Source organism: Monodon monoceros, unplaced genomic scaffold, assembly GCF_005190385.1.
Source record: "Monodon monoceros isolate NGI ecotype Baffin Bay Population unplaced genomic scaffold, NGI_Narwhal_1 Super_Scaffold_6, whole genome shotgun sequence".
Lineage (NCBI taxonomy): Eukaryota > Metazoa > Chordata > Mammalia > Artiodactyla > Monodontidae > Monodon > Monodon monoceros.
Window position 1 is genome coordinate 31,480,131 of NW_021703783.1, and position 20,346 is coordinate 31,500,476.

Below are 20,346 nucleotides of genomic sequence, written 5' to 3' on the forward strand. Positions count from 1 at the left end.
TTTTTTTTTTTTTTTTGCAGTACGCGGGCCTCTCACTACTGTGGCCTTTCCCGTTGCGGAGCACAGGCTCCGGACGCGCAGGCTCAGCGGCCATGGCTCACGGGCCCAGCCTCCCCGCGGCACATGGGATCTTCCCGGACCGGGGCACGAGTCCGCGTCCCCTGCATCGGCAGGTGGACTCTCAACCACTGCGCCACCAGGGAAGCCCCCCCCCCCGCTGTTTAATGTTGGATTGTTCGTGATTCTCCACTGGAATGAACATGCCTCAGATTTACTACCACACTGGACTGCTCCTCGGAACATGCGCAGTGGTTTTCTGGAGGCGTCCTCCTGTTGGATATACTCCTACTCTGAGGACAGCCAGTAAGGAGGCCCCGAATGTCTTCATTACGCCCCTGCGTTCTTGAACACTAGGTGCACCCCAGCACTGCGCTCCAAGCCAAGACCCCACGTAAGGCCGGATTTCTCCCGATGTTTACATGCCTCCCCCATAATACACAGCAGTGTAGCCAGTTACCAACACGAATCCCCACGTAGTAAGAAGCTACGCTGCCTTTCCTTCTCTCAGTTTTTGGAGGCTTTTAGGGCCCACGCCTGTGCTGGCGCTGCCCCCTACCCCCCGAGCTGATCCACGCACATCACTACTCATCCTAGAACCGGCTACCTGCTCGCACACAGCGTGCATCACTGCTCTGGACAGAAGTTTAATTGTCCCTCTTCCGAGTGCTTCTTTCTTCCGCTGAGCACTGAACACTTGCAACTCTTTTTTCTCCTCTTCACTCAAAGTCTGGCAATACCGCACCTTCACAGAAAGAAACAGAAGCACCACTCTGAAGCAAACAGCGTCCGTCACCAATTCTTTATTTCCAGACTCAAGTTTCAGGAAATAAAACAGCAAGTTGAGCTGGCCTGCCCCCGTGAATCGCCAGTTTAAAAATGACCCCATACGTTTAAAATGACACCAAATCTTGCAGCCTCTCTAGCAAAAGGGAAATGCAATTTGAAGGAATAGTCCTTTTTTTTTTTTAAAGATGAAAAGTTTAATTTAAACTCTTATCAGCAGAGACACTAAAAAAACATAAGACATGAACCTTTCTACAAAAGGTTTAAACTTGCTAATTGCCACCTTCATTCTACATTCTACAGGCACTCAAGTCCACTGCAGGCCTGAGCCACCATAAAGCACTGACTCTGGGTGAAGGGGTAGGGAGATCGCAGGAATTTGTAGGCTCCTGATAACTGGTGGGTGGCTGCAAACACTGTAAAAACCAACTTGTGTTAAGTTTATTGCACTGACACCCTTTTCTCTCTTAAAGAATGGAAAGCTGTATTCTCCGGTCCAATTTTAACTGAAGAAGGACAAAAGGGCCCTAGCCAGGGAGGAGCTGGGGTTTATGGGAGGCACCACGATGCTCAGGGTGGATTTTTTTTTTTTTCCCTAATTAGCCTTCTTCCTGTTATTTTACCTCATTATCATGTGGTGGCAACTGGTACAAAAGCTGTTTAATTCGGTGTTTCTCTCCAGGGCTGTTAACATAAGGAACCTTTTCCTCTGGTAAGCAAGCAAAATAGAGCTGGATCTGAGAGAGAGAGAAGAGGACGTCAGCACACAGGAAGCGAACACTTCAGCTCATTCCATCTTCGAGTTACCCTGCCCTTTAGGTACTGGCTCTGGCCTCGGACAGGATTTGGCTACTGGTAGCTAATGAGAAGAGCAGCTGAGCCAACTCAGCAGAACTGCAAACCCTCAGATAGCTAGCATCCAGCTGCTAAATTGCTCTTCAGGAATGCAATTCATAGTGACAATTAGGGGCACCATAAATTATGGACCATAAGACATGCACATTTAATGCTAGGGTCAGCCAAGAGAGTCCTAAATGAATGCTGGAAATGACCACACAGGGCTGTGTGACACTGTCCACAATCCAGCCACGACACAACACATTGGATTTGCTCTCTGAATTTTACACGTTGCAAAGACAAAAGCTGTTTTGTTAAACTCTGTAAACTCTCCCTTATCAGGTTCTCTCAAGGTTCAGCTTTCTTTGCTTGCATGGGTGCTATTTTCTAAATATCTGGAGTCAGTTTCCCCAAGGAAACAGGAAGGGAGCTATATTAACCTGTACTTAGTTCACTTGGAAAGGAGAACTCAGTTTTTGTTTGAGATTTTTTTTTTCTTTCTGTTGTATCTAAAGGAAATCCTTAATGAGTACTGCGAAGGATACTGCAGTGCTGAGGAAAGGTGAAAAGGACTGAAGGAAAAAAAATAGGAGATTAGGCAATTTGGGGCCTGTCTGCTTCAATATCTTAGTGTCTCACGAAACCTACTCACCCTAAGCTGCAAGAAGGGTTCTCTCTTAAGAAGCAGTTTATCAAAACATTGCTTTCCTACCTGGAGGACCAGCTCGCCACCCTCTTCCACTGTATCAGCCGCAGGAGCTTGTATAGTTGTAAACACTTACTGAATACTAGCTACCTGTGTGCCAGGTATTGTTCTAGACCCTGGATGAATCGGAGCTCCCATCAAAATGGGAAACACAACCATAACTCAGAAGCAATCATACGCCTAGTTGGCTCTTTTAATTTCAAACTATCTTGGCCCTTATGTCTAACACCAGCAATTTTTAGTAAGTTCATCATTATAAGGATATTGGGAAGATAAAAACAGGTACACAAAATGTTCTCATCTTCCTTAAAATAACAATACAACAAAGCACAAAATGCGCTCTTTAATTTTTTTTCCAATTTACACCATGTGGTGACAGAATCTTTCACATGCAAGGTTATCAAAGGTCAAATCGTACGCAATAACACTTCAGATGGTCTCTCACAGCTCTGCATCTCCTCTCTTCCAAAGCAAAGGCACTGCTGAGAACTGACTTGGAAACTTTCCTCTTTCCTTTGATTACCTTTTTGTTGTTACTGAAGTTTTTTAAAAAGTTAAACTCCCACACTCTCCAAAGGGACACCCCAGTCAGAAATCCACACGACAAATGCATAGGCAGTACTCTGGTCTTCACTCAGTAGGGCAAAAATAGCATCCTTATAGGGCTTCTGGATCCAAGAGTACAAAAGGGATTGAAAACGTCCATGGAGAAACTAAGTATGACCTTAAAAGCAAAAATTTAAAACCATCCAAAGAGTGAGGCGCAAGGACACAGCATGTCACTGTGTGAAAAAAACAAACAAACAAAAAAAACAACCTTGAAGACCTTAAATCACATTGAAAAATAGAAAAGCAGAGGACTCGGTTCCTACCTGCTCGGGTCTGAGGCCTGGGGGGACCCAGGCGTACTCCTCCAGCGCACAGCCCGAGTCGTCATCGGACGTGGAGCTCCGCTGGCACCCGAAGGCGAGTTTGCTCATTTTGGGCTCCATCTCCAAAGGCATCATAACAAAGTCAAACAGCCAGCTTCTCAGCCACAGGACATCAGACAGTGGCTGCTGTGGACAATATAAGACAAACTGAAGAGATGAACCCGAAGGCGTTGCTCTCACCCTCCAAGAGCTTTTACTGAATTCCCGCGTACGCACAGCGGGGCCCAGAGAAAGGGACCAAGACGCCAGTGTCACCGTCCCCAGGCCCCCGGAACTTAGAATCTAGGGCCGCGTGATTCGGAAAGAGGCCCTTTACCAGCTCAGCATTTCAGAAAATGCCACCCAAACTAGTTTACTTCCAGATGCCTTGAAAAGATGCCTCTCTACACACTGTTCATTAGAAAGGTTCTCATGAAAACTGCTTTGCTGACTGCCCACAAATGAAATCCTGCAAAGCCTCAGGGGTTGTAGGAAGAAGCTGGGGTTGCGCCCCCCGCCTTGCTCACTACTGTGTGCCGTGAAAAGATGGCTCCAGTCACCCCACTTGGTTCCCTGCATTTCCTCATCCATCTTCCCAGCGGAGCACGGCTGCCTGCACAGATTGGGTCGGCTGGGCCACACTGCTTAGGTTTCAGGTTTCCAATAAAGTTTGAGAGGCACTGAACTTCGTTTACTCATGGAGTAGAAATAGCACAGTTAAATCCTTTCACAGCACATTAAATCCGCAAGCCTTTACTATCCATGGGCTAAAGTCAGCCAGACGTTCAGTAATGAGTTCCTTCATAAGACAGTAATTGAATCCAAGCACCAGGTTAAAATAAAATCCAGCGTGGTGACAACTCGTGTTTAGCGGTGTTACTAGAAGGCTTCCACTGAAAAGCTCTGCAGTACCTACTGTACTGCATGCTCTCAGCCTGCTGCGGGACACAGATTCTTAAACACTGCGCCACCAGGGTAAGTCCGCCGCCTCTGAAAGTCTCCTCAGATGAAGGCCTATAAAGGTGTCAAGACAACAGTCCCTGACCTACAGCCCAGGAACTTTGTTATCACCATGTATGTTCCTTCTAAGTTTCTTCCAATTCTGAAAAATCATCCCCTGTCCCCAGGCACTAAGAAGAAAAAAAAGATACAAGACTTTCAGGATCAGATGCAGCTTTTTATACCTGCCCCTTTCCCTCCACCAAAAAAAAGGAAAGAAATTTACAGATAATTAGCCCAACCCCATTTTAAAGCAAACAAGGCTCAGGGAAGTTAAGTGACTTGCCTAAGGTCTCACAACTAAAAACCAGAGTCTAGTCACACTGCGTGTCTGACACATCAGACTTCCAAAAACTCTTCTGCCTTAATAAAATTCTCTCATTTGCTGCAACAAGTAGGAAAGACAGTGGAACGTAAACATTGTCAGCCTGACACTCAGTCATTTGTCAGTGACTCTGACAGTGCAACACTAGATACTTGTTGTTAGAACATGGTACCTATTAAAGCCTGTGAGTATGAAAACTGACGATTTTTCTCTGATGAATCAAAGGACACTAAAAAATTAAAATTGTAACAGTTCACAAATGCGAGGCCAAACATCCAATGGCTACAATCTTTATTAGGGAGGAGCAATGCCCAACAGTAGATATTATTCCAACTAATAAATGTAACTTTCATTCACCCCAAACAAAAAGTAAAGATGACCTCATTTCCTGCCCCACCACTGGGAGGGACTGACCTTTTACACAAGACATAAGTTCACACCGGTGCACTTCATTCTCGTCTGAGGAAAGGCTTTCTAAACATTGGCACATTCCTTGTACTCCTCAGTAAAAAAGGACGTGCTAATGAAAGTCAGAACATTTCTTGGATCTAGTCTTTCCCTTTTGTTTTGAAAAAAAACCACTCCCCCCATATGGAAGGAAGAGAACTAGAGGTTAAGAATTTAATCAGTAGCTCAAATACCCACACCAGGAGAATGGGTGCCTTCAATGCAAATGAACCTGAATCATGAAATACGCACATCTTCCCTTTGCCAAATCTGGCTGAGGAAGGAAATGTGAAGGTACCTGCTCTGCACAGACTTAATAAGATCATAAATATTAACTAGAACCTAAATCTTAAATGTCACTATATTTTAAAACAAGAGAAAACACCACAAATTAAGACAAACTGCAAATTTTCCAGGCTAAAACAAAGATGCAGATTGCCAAAGAGCTGAATTACTTTGACAGCTATATTGCCTGGTTAGCCTTCTGTGGAAACTGCACAGAAAATGACTACCCTCATCAAGGGAAATCACTTAGCACTCAGTGCCATGGTCCTGTTCTCCCAATCACCTGGACGTGCCGGCCGCGTCTCCAGCCTGCAGCTCCCACAGCCATCCCAGCCTCGGTTCAAACTGAACTGTCACTCACCACTCATCAGCGAAGCGACGAACTTCATGATGAACTGAAGGAACATGAGTGACACAGGCGCAGCTTTCAGTGTCCTTTGTTGACACTCTGACAGCTACCTCTCACCTCTGTGCCTAGCCTGGCATGATCAGTGCTGTAACATCTGATCACCACGTCAAGCAACCCCACGAGGGCGTATCTTGCTTAAAACCAAGGAGGAAACCGAGCCTCAGAGCGATCCTCCACGAGTCAGCTGTCCAAGGGCAGTGGCCTTAGAACTGGGCTCATGGGTGACCTTAAACCCCTGCAGCCCTGCACTGCCTCCTGGGTGGAACCTTTTCTTTGGTGAAGTAGTCACGCTGCTGCACTGCAGACATGCACAATGACACAGCCGGACGGAGGGGCCAGTCCACTTCACCCAGAGGGGGCATTTTAAGGAGGACATACAGTCAAAAAAGGATTATAAAAATTCAATGGCCTCATGAGCTGTTGCTTCAGCATTCTTAATTTGGAGAAAGCCTCTCGTTTTCCTTTATATCAGAGGATAATTACTTAAAATGACAAAACATTACATTTACTAACAAGTTCTAAGAGCTGGCCAAAAAATAAACATTAAAAAATATATACAGGGCCTTCCGTGGTCGTCCAGTGGACAAGGCTCTGTGCTCCCAATGCAGGGGGCCCAGGTTCGATCCCTGGTCCGGGAACTAGATCCCACATGCAAGCCGCAACTAAGAGTTCGCATGCCGCCACCAAGACCCAGCACAACCAAAGAAAGAAAGATTAAAAAATAATAAGTTACTTCGCGTGACCTCCACGTGCCAGGCAGTGGTACACATGCTGCATTACCACTAGGTATTTTTTCTCTACCTGATAGCATAACAACCTGAAGTTGGATTTTTCTTTTAGAAATTACCCGTCTTGTCAGCAGGTCCAGAAAGCACACTGTTAAGTATATCGCGATCTCAGACTTCATCATATGGAAGCAGCATGGTTCTTGCACATGCAAGAATGTATAAAATAACTGACAAAAATGTGATCTCACAAATATACCTTATGTAGACATTTACATTACTACATGGTATTTGCTTTGCGGCACGAGAGAAAGAGGGAAGCCTGGCCATTACTTGTGCTCTCTGGGTGATGATGAAGGGTCTTCCGAATGCCATCCACACGTGGTTGTGTTTGCTTTGCCAAAATACTACCTTTTAGGCCAAACATGAAACCACGCCTGAATTAGATCTAACAGGAAAATTCCATTCATTCTCTTTCCAGGTGCTGTCTCTTAAGGTTGACCTGTGAAACAGGGCCCACAAATCAGGTTTGCAAGTAAGCTGAATGATAACTGAAACAGGACTATTCTGCTGCGGGCTTCGATATGGAGGGTAACAGCTCTTCGAGATTTCTTTTTAGCAGAACGACACTTAACGTGGACAAGAGTGGCCCCGTCCTGTGACTCGGCCTTTAGTCATTTTGTATGTTATTCACTACTTTTGTACATTTTTATTTTGATGTAATTTCAAACTTCAGAGAAGTTGTAAGAAGAGTAAGGAACTCCTAGACAGCCTTTCACCCAGACTCACCAGCTGTTTGCATCTTCCTTCCTTTGCCATGTCACCCCCACCTCGTCCTCCTCAGCCTCACCAGCACACCCACACACTTCTGTGGGAACCATCTGGAAGTATTTTTCACATTCTCTTGCCTAACCCCAATTAAATTAAACATGTTCTCTTAAAAAAAAGTTTATTTAAAAACAAAAAACTATGTGCGGGCTTCCCTGGTGGCGCAGTGGTTGAGAGTCGGCCTGCCAGTGCAGGGGACACGGGTTCATGCCCCGGTCCGGGAAGATCCCACATGCCGCAGAGCGGCTGGGCCCGTGAGCCATGGCCGCTGAGCCTGCGCGTCCGGAGCCTGTGCTCCGCAACGGGAGAGGCCACAGCAGTGAGAGGCCCGCATACCGCAAAAAAAAACAAAAAACAAAAAAACAACAACAAAAAGACTATGTGCAAGGTACCGTGTTATATGTTAGAGATAAATAGAATAAAAAAGCCAAAACAGCTCAGGCCGCCAGTATTCCATGCTTATTCTGAGGCAGGTTTATTGTCCTGGTCTTGAAATGCTGCCATAAACTGAATGAACTCAATCACAAGTGAATGACAATCATGCATTAACCAATTCTGTGTTAGGTTTGTTAAGGAAATGAACCAGTAGGGATTCCACCGCTCCAATGTCTTTATGATTCTGGATGTAAATAAGTCTGATAAGGCAGGGAAAAGAAGTGAAACGGTTTGAGTCTGACCATGAAGGAAATGTGTAGGGGAAGCAACATCTTTAAAGCTAAAACCACTGTCAAAGAGGCCTGAGGTTGGGTAAGGAGAGATGACATGCTTTTTCCCAGAAACACGAGGATTCGGGGTTGCTCCCCAAAAGCCACGCAACGAAGTTGAAGAGTTCCATTTCCCCCCTTTGTCCTTTATTTCCCTTCTTCCTTCAAAATAGTTTAAAAAAAAAAAAGTTAAATAGCTACTTCTCACCATTTAAAAAAACTCAGAGACAAACAGCCAGCAGATGTATGACTTCTCAATCATCATATACTTGTCAAGAGAACACCTGACCCAAGGGACAGAAGCAGTGCTGAGGGAAGGCAACCTGTTGCCCCGGGCATTCGGTAAGCTCAGCCCTGAAATCCTCAGACCTTTGACAAGTCACCAAACATTGTGGGACCTGGTTCTTTAAAACAGCAACTATTTTCCTTCCAAAGATGCCCTAAGGATGTGAAAGTTTTAAAGAAGAAAATAATTATATGAATATAAAGAATTAAAGTTACCACTTGACATGTCAGTCGCCACTGTTACTCCCACTGATTACACACATCTTGAAGCTGACCAGAATAAGAACACTTTAGTAACAAAGACCGAACATTGACAGGGGAGTTTCGTCTCCTTTGTGAGTTCGGGACACTCTAGACTCCTGGAGGGCAAACAATTTTGATAAACTATTGGCCACTACTGGCCCTCAGAGTGAGCTTCTAACCAGTCCCTACATAAAATCTCTGACACAGACATATACACACACACCCCATGTCTGCGGAGCATGGCAGGGTCTTTCCAGGTGTCTTTGGCAAAGCAAAAATTGGGAGCACCCAGTATATGACTGGCTGTGAGATGGCACTTGTTCCCCAAATTCACTCATTTAAGGAGGGGTTCCTTGTGAGATTTACTTTCCAGATTCATTTACTTCACTCACTCATTCATCCTTATATTTAAAGACCATTATTGAGTCATTCTGGGAAACATCAAAAATCAAGGAAACTGACATTTATTCCATTAAAAGCTAGAACTTAAAAAACAAAAAAAGTACCCACTGTGATAGGAATGTTTCCAAATTCCATTTGGAATTTCCTTGCTTTCTTTAATGGTGGTATGTGTGTAAGTTATATGTGATTTAGCCTTTGGCTGATCGTTTGTTTTCATTTTGAGTAGAAAATGAATAATATAAAGAACACTGGCTTCAGGATTCCAGCAAATGGAGTTCTAAGTCAGCCATCCAGTTGGGAGGAGTTGAGGGCTATCTCACAACGCTGAGGTGATGTCCAGAACTGCATGGCTTCAGACACGTGCCTTTAATTTGTTGCTTTCGGTATTCTATAAATTAGGCAAATACGGTTTGAAAAGTTGTCCAAAAGTATACAGAATAATTATGCTGTGGACAAGGGCTTAAGCATTCCTCCCATAAGCACAGTAATCACTGGTTAAGGAAGATAACATACAGTATGTGAAGGTGTTATTCAAACTAAAAAACTGCCTTATTATTTTGCTATGCTGTTTTGGCCGTTTGGAGATCATTTATTTTCTACTGGGCTGTATGCTGCTTCCAGGATAGTTAAGGATTATTATTTTGATTGATCTTGACATATACATAAATGAGCCTTTACTATTTTCCTTAAAAAGCTTAACAGGTCAACACAGTATGTGAAGGTCCAGAGGCAGTAAAGAGTTGACATTTTGCTGGAAGACACGTTCTTCCAAAGAAGCAACAATAGATGACCATGGTCATCTATGCACTGAGTAACATTTTCAAGAATTACACATCTCAAGCAGAAGACTTTGGGCTTAACCCTAATGAGAAAGGACAAAATGCATATGAGTAGGAGGGTGCCACTCCTGGTCTTAAAATTAAAAGAGAAAAGGAACCTGGAAGGGGCCTATTAGCCCACTGTCATCAAGAGAGCCTAAACATGGTGGCTTGGGGAGAGAAAGTAAAAGGAGCCGATAAGAAAGGGGGAAACTGGGTCAAACAGAGTTCTGAGTCCTAGGTGGCTGAAAGATGATGCACCAATATGGAAATACTATATAGGCAAGTCAGAAGGAGAGTTAGGATTTGAGAGCATTGAGGAGAATGAGTTCAATCAGCTTCAGATTGAGGTTATAACTGTACATCAGTTCTGGTATGGTTCCTATTATTCATCATTTTCTTGGACCAAGTTACCAAATCAAATTAAAATCATGCAAATAGAAAACAATAATTTTCAGCGCCTGCCATTGAATAATGAAGTCTAAGGTCATACCCCTAATTACAAATACTTTTCCCAATGAAATTCCACTGTAGTTCCTATGAGGAGACTACCATAGCATTATAGGATCCCTAGGAAAAAGTATTTCTTGTGTGAACACGCCCAGGGAAGTTAGAAGTCCTTTGATCACCAAAAACCAGAACAGATACTGATTTGTGAAGTCAGTTGGGCTAACATTCCCTAAGTGTCCCCTGCTGCTAAGTGCCATCCTGTGGGCCGCAAGCTGCTTAACAACTTCTTTGTTAAACTGCTTGTTAACAAGGCCTTTGTACATAGAAGATGCAGATCACACACACCCATTCAAGAGCTACTCTAATTCAGCCAGGCTAAATATGCAGGTGAGTTAAATTTAACTACAGACTAATTTGGTAGTACAGAACCTCCTAACACTTCCATCCTTTTCAACACACACACACACAATGTATGTATGTATGTATGTATGCATGTATGTGTGTGTGTATATATATATCCTAGTTTTATGATGTCCTTGGCTTAAAACTTTAAAGAAGTCAGAGACCTGCAAAAGCCATAGGTCTTAAAACTATTACAATCAAGATTTGAATTCCCTAGTAAATGACACTAAACTGTAATCTCTTTAAAGTTTTCACACAAACAGCACTCAAGCCTACTGTCTGCTAAAGACAATAAAAAAGTCATGGCCAACAGAGGCCAACCCAATTTGACTTATACTGAAATGAATTATGATAACTGTAAAATAAAAACAGAATGAAGGTATCCAAAGATATTGCTTATGGAAACATTCCTTGACTAAAAGGACTTCATACCAGCAATTAGTGGCATTAGGCCATGTGCCCTTTGACCTTTTCTGTATTTTCCAGGTAAACCTCCATCCAACTTGTACATTTTCCGACAGCTGAGTGGCCCGTCAGGCACCATGCCATTGCCAAGAAGCTATCCATTTTTCCAAGAGGAAATGTGGAACTCTGCAGGGTTTCAAAGCATTCTTATTTCATGCACAAATACATTCCACGACAGAAAGACAGCCTGCTTAAACAAAAGGAGGAAACATTATGACAAAGCATGGTCCCTTGCTAGAGCGGCGCTTTGGGGGTCAGGTTATTTGGCTGTAAACCGGTCTGTAAAGATAAAACCCGAAACGCTCGCTACGGTGTAAGACGGGCCACGCGAGGCACTGTTCTAATGAATTCACTATTTTCCATAATGGAGAGACGCAGATATTTTCTCAAAATCGTGTTCAAGTCTCCTATTGATTTTTTGAATTTCCATTTTCAACGGCGGCCCAAGGAAACGGCAGCCAGACTTGACTCCAATGTACACACAGACTCGGGTTTCACCCCGTCACCTGTTGGCTCTCGAACAACACTCTTCTTTGTGAAACTTACAGCCCTCATCTGAAACAAGTTTCCAGAGAAAACACTTCAAGAAAGTGTTTGAGAAGTCACGAGACTCGAGTTGTAAAAACAAATTCCACACATAGCCTGACTTAGCTGACACAGATTAACGTGAAAACCCGGGCTTTTTAAAAAGGCCGCGGGAGGGGAGTCGGAGGAAAGGATGCCACCGTTCTTCGGGAAAACCCTGCGGGCTAATTCGAGATGGGCCGCGGGTGATGGGCCGCCGGACTCCGCCGGGCCCTCCGCGCCCGCCTCGGGAAGACGCTCGGAGCGGGAGCCCGCGCCCCTGCGCCCCGCAAACCCAGCCTCCGCGCCGCGCTGGCTGCTCGGGCCGCCAGGGGGCGCCCGGGCCGCGGGTCCCACGCGGCCCCCGTCTCCTCCGCCTCCGCGGCCTCCCGCACCCAGAAGCCGAGCTCCAGACCCAGCGGCGGGGAGAGAAGCCTTCCTCGGCACCGGCGCGAGGCCCGCGAGGGCAGCCTCCCGACCCTCGCCACCTCCAGAGAGGGCCCCGCGCCGCCCTCGTCGCAGCGTCATCTCCCAGGGACCGCACTCGCCCCGCGGATCCCCGCGTCTATCCCCAGCTTCGGACGCGAAGCCCTCCCCGCAGTCTCAGCGTTCAGCCGCTGCCGCCCGGCTGCCATCGAGCCCCGGGACCCAGACGGCGGCTCCCCACCTGCGGCCGCGCGACAGAACGCGGCCTGCAGCCCCTCCGCGGAGCCCTCGGCGCGCACTCGCCGCCCCCCGCTCTGCGACCGGCCGAGGAAAACAGGGCTGGGTGCTCTGCGGGTCACCCGCGCCCACCCATTTCCGGAGGAGACCCCAGCAGGGCGGGGACCGAGGGGCGGGGGCAGCAAGCGCGGGGGCCCCGTCGCGGCGCAATGCTGGCCCCACCCGGCGGGCGAGGGGTCGCCACCGCCCGCCGTGACGCGCTCACCGCCGGCCGGTCCTCCGCGAGCCCCCGTTCGGTGCAACGCGGAGATCCTCACCCGCGGTCGCCAGCTAACCTGCCGTGGGGGAACCGGCAAGAGGTCCCCCAGTTCCCCAGAGACCCTCTGTCCCCGACGGCGTCGCCGACTCTGCTTCCCCCGTATTTGAGTTGCCTACCCCAGGCCACAGCGTCCCCCACGCCCCAGCCCCGCGCCTCTACAAGATCCTTCACCGCGGAAAGAAAAAACCCGTCTCCCCCTCTAGCCCCGGGAGCCGGCCCTGGGCCGGCAATCTTCAGAAGTAACCAGAGCCCGCATTAAAGAAAAGTAACCATTTCGCTTCCTGCCGGTCCTACCCTCCTCGCAGCGCTGCGGGCCGGCAGCCCGGCTTGTGATCCACGCCCTGCTCCGCACCCGGCTCCAGTCCGCAGGAGGCGCCTGCCTGGCCTGATCTCGCTGCCACCCGCTTTCCAGGAACTGTCACTGCAAACCGTGCCCCTGGCAGGTCTCCACGAGGTCCCGCGCACACGCTACTCCTCGAAAAGTTACCCCCCCACTTGGCCAGCCTCGTAGCTCGAGCACCTACCTCGGTCAGCCCGCTCCGTTCCCGGGAGCCCTAGTGAGTGGAGCAGCTGACATGCAAATACCCCAGGACGCTTATGTAAACTTCCCCCTCCCGCAGGTGCACGCGCGGGCCACAAAACGCTGGGAGCATATGCAAGGCCACCTCTTAAAGAAATCTCCACTCTGCCCATAACAATGATGTCAGCAAATGGCACGTTTAACCAAGTTCTCACTTGGAAGGGATCATTAACATATGAATTCTCCTCTTAGGACTTTCCTCGCACTTCGCAGAGATTCCTACTGCTTAGCGCAGGAGATTTATTTTTATCAGTAAATAACAGCAAAAGAAAAGGAACCAGGTCGCGGGATGCACTCATTCAAGTACATGAATAAGAGTTTTTATAAATAGGTTAAGTGAGTATCATTATTCAAACACAAGAACTATGCTCATACTCAAGGCTAATCTTGTTTCTGAGCTACTTATAGGTACACTAAGAGAAAGCGAAGCTTGACATTAATTGTCTACAGAAAACAAAGAGAAGCAAAAACAAAACCTCAAAGCAAGCCCAGAAAGAAACGATAGATTAATAACGCACAGCAGAGGACTGAGTCTTCGGAACTACAAATTTTAATTTCTACAATAGCCCCCTTATCACAAGGTGAATAAATGCCAAAGGAAGGGAGAGAAAAACATGCAATACTTAAGAGCTCTATCAGTTTATAAAATGCACATAAATGAAAACAACTTAAAATGGTCACCAGTTCCTTGGGTATCCTACCTCTTTTTCAGGCTATATATATTTTTTAAAAAAATCCTTAAACCATCAGGATTCCTTGGGAGTGATTTGCAACATATATTTTCTACAGTATACAACTGAACAATAGCCCATTGTAACTGAGTTAAAAATACACAAATAAGTTGCCATAAATAGAGCAGTCAAGTAAATAATTCTGTGGCCAATTTCTGTTATCTCTGCTGCAAGGCAAGGCAGCTGAGAAGCTGCTTTTTTTTTTTTTAACTTTTTTAAAGTGGCAGAGACAAGAAAAAAAAAAGGTTGCGCCTCGGCTGGTAGACTAGCTTGGAAACATTGATTTAGACAACAGGATTTGTAATTTAAATAGACTCTCTGTTGGCAAATCTAGACTCCAGTTTTGAATACAGTTCCCAAACAGTTCTCATATAGAACTCCTCTAGCCTTCAGGTCCTGTGGGGATTTGTGAGAGGATGGTGGTGGACCTCACAGGTGACCACTTTCCTCTGTGGGGCTGTGAAATTAACCATGAATACCTAGGCCAGACTTCCTTTTTCCTATTTCCTTCCCTTTGGGCTTTCTCGGGGAAGTCATCAACTGACAGTGTACAGTCCATTACTGATTTAAATCCAACCCTGAACTATCGTGTCATTACAATAAAGGGAGTATCAGCACACCAATGCTTCAAGCCTGGTGGATGGATCCTTTTTGAGAGCTTTTAATGGAGAACTACACATTAGCCAAGGCCCCAGAACCCTCCCAGCTACAAGCCATAGCAACACTTAGGAGTATTAAATGTCAGCCATTGTAAGTATGCTTCCTCTCATGCAGTTACTTGTAAATACTGTTCGTTACATTTTCAACCAGTACTGTCAGCTTTATTGCCTATTGTAAGCGTTTTCAGTGATGAAGCAGTTTGGAGACAGTTAAGAGCTTCCTACTAAAGTTTCAATCTGAATGCAGCAGACCTTAGTCTGGTCTGAAAGGCACTGTTATTGTCAAGGGTGAACTTATTCAGGATGCGGAGCAAGACCCCCAACCAGCATCCTTTTGTTTCAGCCAGAAGGAATATTCACTGCTTGCAGATCACACTTGCCAGGAGGTTGAGAAAGGAAGCCCAGAAATTCACAGGACTCAGTTCCCTCTTGCGATCCTGGTCTCTGCTCTGCTCTCACTCAGAGAGGCCTTTTCCAACTACCCATCCCAAATATCACGCCCCCCTTTTATTTGTGCTACTGTCTTCACAGCACTTTGCTTGACGTTATAGGTCTATTTGTTCATGTTTGCTTTCTTCTCCCCTAGAAAGTAGGGACTTTGGGGATTCGTTACTATATTCTCAGCACTGAGATTCATGCCTGGCACTTAGCAGACAAGTTCAGTAAACACGAGTTAAATGAAGGAATGATTTTTGGACATTCCTCTCAGGCCCTCACAGCCATACCATACCTGAACAAGGAATGTTTCTAACCTAAAAGCCAGACTGAACTCCAGTGTCCTAATGGAGGAGACTAAGATAGAAAGACAGAAAAATGCCAAGGGCAGAGAAATAAAGAAGGGAGCATTTTGGTTGTCAAATGCCAGTCAGCTTTATTGGGTCTGGAAGAAAGAGAAAAACATACGAAATATAAAGCACACCTGGGCTCTATTCCTTGGTTCTCCTATGATTTGTATATAGAGACCTTGAGGTCTTTTCTGCTCCTTCTGTTTTTTCATTTGTAAAACAGACCTGCTTTCTAGCTTTAAGAGTAAGAGTTGCTCTTGGTCTCGGACATTTGGAAGGATTTGTAGCTAAAAGCCAGTCATCTAGGAAGAGTATATTTAAATGACTGGATGTCTAAGTTTCTGAATAGAAAAGAGAAATCAAGGGCTCTAAAATTCATCAAATGATATTTCACTCACTAAATTGAAGGGGCAGTCGGCATAAGTAATGTTAAGTAGGGTGACAGTTTTAGTTTTCAGGACAGCAGTTGGGTAGTTCTGACTATATAGAGATAGGTAACTAAAAGAATCACAACACCTGTAGGATGCAATTTCTAATGAAAATAAAATAGCTTAAAAAATGAATCATAGAGGACTTCCCTGGCGGTCCAGCGGTTAAGACTCCGTGCTTCCCATGCAGGGGGCGCGGGTTCCATCCCTGGTCAGGGAACTCAGATCCCACATGCCGTTCGGTGCGGCCAAAACCAAAAAACAAATCACAGAATCAGGCAATGTTAGAGTTGACAACAACCTGTAGGACCCTACATCTTGTCCAGAAAAAGAAACCGAGATCCAGAAAAACAATCTTAATCATAATTCTTCATGTTTGTCACCAAATTTGTTACCACTAAAAGTTTACGAAAAATGTTTTACTTTCTTGTTAATTTTAAACATTTGTGTCGTATTTCCGATGGGGCAGTATATCCTGCTGGGTCACTGAACATATGCAAATTCTAGCATTAGCTAAGTCCGTAGCAGCCCCAGGGAAGGGCCCAAAGGAAGATATCAGCTCTTCTCAGAGTTAACAGGCTGGATGGTGTTTTATAATAGGTTGCAGTTTCTCTAGGTCTCAAATTACTTTCTTTCCCACTTTGATTACTTTTAAAGCAATGTGATTAGAGAGCAATGGTTCTTTAACATTTTCTACACCCAATCCCTCTTCAGATTTACTACTCCAGTCCTCCCAGCCACCCGTCCCCTCCCCCAACTCCTACCTCCTTTGTGAGTGAGGAAAATCCTCCCTGCAAAGTACCCAGATGCACTGGGTTTGGAGTTGGGAGGCTTAAAAGTCTATTCTCTGTCAATTACTAGGCTCTGTGACATTGGGATAAATCATTTATCTAAGGTATTAGTTTTTTTCATTTCTAAAAATGCTAGTGTTTGGGCTAGGTCGGTGAGTAGAACTTCGGAGAAGGGAACGCAACCAATTTTTCAACTAAAATAGCAATCTTTTTTTTTTTTTTTTTTTGCGGTACGCGGGCCTCTCACTGTTGTGGCCTCACCCGTTGCGGAGCACAGGCTCCGGACGCGCAGGCTCAGCGGCCATGGCTCACGGGCCCAGCCGCTCCGCGGCATGTGGGATCTTCCCAGACCGGGGCACGAACCCGTGTCCCCTGCATCGGCAGGCGGACTCTCAATCACTGCGCCACCAGGGAATCCCGGAATCTTCTTTTTGAAATAAATTTATTTATTCATTTATGCATTTTTGGCCGCGTTGGGTCTTTGTTACTGCGCGTGGGCTTTCTCTAACTGCGGCGAGCGGGGGCTACTCTTCGTTGCAGTGCACAGGCTTCTCACTGCGGTGGCTTCTCTTGTTGCAGAGCACGGGCTCTAGGCGCATGGGCTTCAGTAGTTGTGACTCACAGGCTCAGTAGTTGTGGCACACGGGTTTAGTTGCTCTGTGGCATGTAGGATCTTCCTGGACCAGGGCTCGAACTCGTGTCCCCTGCATTGGCAGGCGGATTCTCAACCACTGTGTCACCAGGGAAGCCCCTAAAATAGGAATCTTGATATAGAAACTGATAAACGTAAAACTGCTCTGTTGAAGCTCTGGGTTGGTTTCTTCCTAAACCCCTCCCACAACTACCTCCCCAAACCTACTCTTCCAACGAGGACCTCAGGCTCCTTCATCTCAGACCAGATAGCTCCCAGAGGCTCCTTCAGTTCTAATACTTTTTGAGTCTCTTAAATTTTTTTTTTTTTTTTTTGCAGTACGTGGGCCTCTCACTGTTGTGGCCTCTCCTGTTGCGGAGCACAGGCTCCGGACGCGCAGGCTCAGCGGCCATGGCTCACGGACCCAGCCGCTCCGCGGCATGTGGGATCTTCCCGGACCGGGGCACGAACCCGCGACCCCTGCATTGGCAGGCGGGCTCTCAACCACTGCGCCACCGGGGAAGCCCAGTCTCTTAAAATTTGATAGCTGGTTGTGACACTAATACCAGGCAGGTGTCTTGAGTCTACAGCCCAGGCTGGGTGGGAGAATATGGGGTCAGGTCCTTTGATTTGACTCTCACTCAGGGTTATGACTTCTAGTAGAAAATGGCAACCGTCTTTGCCCATCCCATTCCTCACTTTCAACTGCTCTGAAATAGCCCTTCCCCACCCCAGGAAATGTTTCTTTCCGTGGACAGATAATTAAACCAGCATTCAAGCACATTTCCTTCAGTTCTTCAACTTTCTCTACTCCTGTAGACCTGTAGTTTAATACAAACATACTTAAGATTTCATTGCTGAAAAACTGCCAAAATATTAAGAAATAAAGAATAAATCTTCCGATAAATATTGAGAGATCTATACATGAAAAGAGATCCAAGACAATATTAAGATGCAAATCCCAATATATTGTATAATCACATTGTTGTAACTAATAATATATGGGCTAGTGTGTGCATAGCAAAACTAGTTAGAGGAATATAAATACCAAACCATTAATATGATTTCTAGGGAAAGGCAGATGATGGGAAACTATCGCTTTTGAGTTTCAAGTTGACCCTTGAACAACGTGGGGATTAATCCATGTATAATCCCTATCCTCAGTTCCTCTGCATGCAAAGACTCAACCAACCACAGGCAGTGCAGTACTGTGCAGTGCGGTATTTACTACTGAAAAACATTCAAGTGTAAGTGGACCTGTGCAGTTTCAAACCTGTGTTGTTCAAGCATCAACTGTATATTTGTAAAATAAGTGTACTTTTATATGTATATTCACGTTATTTATAAACTTTTTCTTTTTATAATGATCATATAAAAATTTTGTAAATGGTTTAAGAAACATTAAAGAAAATATTCTACAATATTAATATAAGGAAGAAAAGCTCAGAAGCAGAAAGTGACTTTCTTAAGTTATTAGCTGATATAGGAAGAAGTATGAATACGTAATTCCTCACTGTGCTATCTTCCGCTCAGTCACAAACTTCAAGGGTGAAATCTCTGTTGCATTATTTATAATACTTTGGGAAGGGCGTGTCACCAGCCCCGCATTTCCATGGAGCCAGACATATTGGAACAGGAGCTGCCCCAGCTTATGCCTCATGAATCCATCCATTGATTCACCGATAGATTCTTTGGTTGAATCAAAAGATATTTGTTGAAAGGCAGCACTATTGGACCTAGACCCTCCCCTTAACTTAAGGACTTCGTATTTACATTTCATATTCTATTTATATCTTGATAAAATAGAGGCATAGAAAAATACACAAGATGAGCGGGGAAAATAAACAACTGGTCTAATTTTCCAAAATACATAACAAGCCATGATATGTTGTGATTATACAGTTGAGGTGTGGTTAAAATTCTAATACAGGAACAAGAGGAAATGTTGATCAATTCTGGTTAGAAGGTGAGAATCCAGGAAGGTGAGGTGACATCTGAGCTGGGCCTGTAAGGATTTGAATAGTTAATCAGGGTAATGAGTGGAGTTGGGTGTAGGAAACAGGGCCCAGGTTGAGCCACTCAAAGCTGCACCAGGCTCTAAATGGCTGCGTGTGCCAGGACTGCTGGGACTGCTCAGCTATTCCAAGGGCTACAGGGAGCCACAGAAGCTTAAAGAAGAGTGACATGACTGTATCTTTGCCCTTGTTAGAAAGAGGGCAGAGAGAACAGTGCAGGGAAACCAGATGGGAAGAGCCTAGAAGCCGCTCCAGGAGTCAAGGGCAGAAAACACAAGACAGTGCGTCTGAGGGCGTGATTTCTGAGGGTGTGATTTCTGAGGGCAGACAGACTGGACTGTGGTGGCCCAGTGTGTATGGTGAGGACTGAGGGGTGGCAGATGGGGGCTGAAATTCTGAAGGAGTCAGTGTTCCCTTAGTTAACTGGAAAGACAACCAATGCTTTAGCCCTGATATAAGCTCCAGCTTAAAACCGCGGATATATTTCACTGCCCATGAGAGACAAACTCAAGGTAACCTGAAGTATTTACATTTCTAAGCTCAAACTTTATCTTCCTGTTGGAATCCACCCTTAAAATATAGCATTGGCATCCTCCAGTGTTAAAGAGCTCAGGGTCCATCACTATGAAGGAAACAGGCCCATGACTTTCAGGTTGAAAGATAATCTACGCAGAAGAACTACCCAACCAACGCAGCTGCAGAGATGAATCGAAAGTGGAAACTTACTGTGTTATGTGGGGTCTACACCTAGCAGTTAGTGTTTTGTACAAAACATCTACATAATAAATATTGCTTTGTCTTAAATTTTAAAGTTATAGAATATTTGCTGCTTTTCTTCATGAACTACATGATCAAAGCTATTTCACTCACCTGTGTATTTTCTTATGCTGTTTAAACTCTCCCCTACCTAAGATGGTTGATTCTCCACAATGAAAAATCTGGGCCAATCAAGGCAGGCCAGCTTTTAACAGTTACCGTGTACAATAAATAATCAAGGCGTTCTTACAGGGACTTCCTGGTGGCGCAGTGGTTAAGAATCCGCCTGCCAATGCAGGGGACACAGGTTTGAGCCCTGGTCTGGGAAGATCCCACATGC

The 20,346-nt window shown here is 45.5% G+C and overlaps 2 protein-coding genes across 3 annotated transcripts in view; one reads left to right on the plus strand and one right to left on the minus strand.

Moving 5' to 3' along the window:
• Window positions 1-4,549, minus strand: part of PRICKLE1 (prickle planar cell polarity protein 1) — a 12,626-nt gene extending 8,077 nt beyond the window's left edge. Inside the window, exons 1-3 of one of the 2 annotated variants that reach the window (XM_029205658.1) lie at window positions 3,259-4,549; window positions 1,467-1,580; window positions 665-802 (exon numbers count right to left, since the gene is read on the minus strand). In XM_029205658.1, coding sequence (XP_029061491.1) covers window positions 665-802; window positions 1,467-1,580; window positions 3,259-3,393 — 387 coding nt within the window. In that variant the 5' untranslated portion in view covers window positions 3,394-4,549. The remainder of the gene's footprint in view (window positions 1-664; window positions 803-1,466; window positions 1,581-3,258) is intronic. The other variant, XM_029205659.1, reaches the window with a different exon arrangement.
• A 7,308-nt stretch (window positions 4,550-11,857) lies between these two features.
• On the plus strand, window positions 11,858-12,889 carry LOC114886139 (collagen alpha-1(I) chain-like). Its single transcript, XM_029206701.1, has one exon. It carries the CDS (start codon window positions 11,858-11,860, stop codon window positions 12,887-12,889), a length of 1,032 nt encoding a protein of 343 aa, XP_029062534.1.
• Window positions 12,890-20,346: the final 7,457 nt, after the last annotated feature.

What these genes read in the sequence shown, in the direction of transcription:
- LOC114886139 (XM_029206701.1), top strand. Translation starts at nt 11,858, where the DNA reads ATGGGCCGCCGGACTCCGCCGGGCCCTCCGCGCCCGCCTCGGGAAGAC.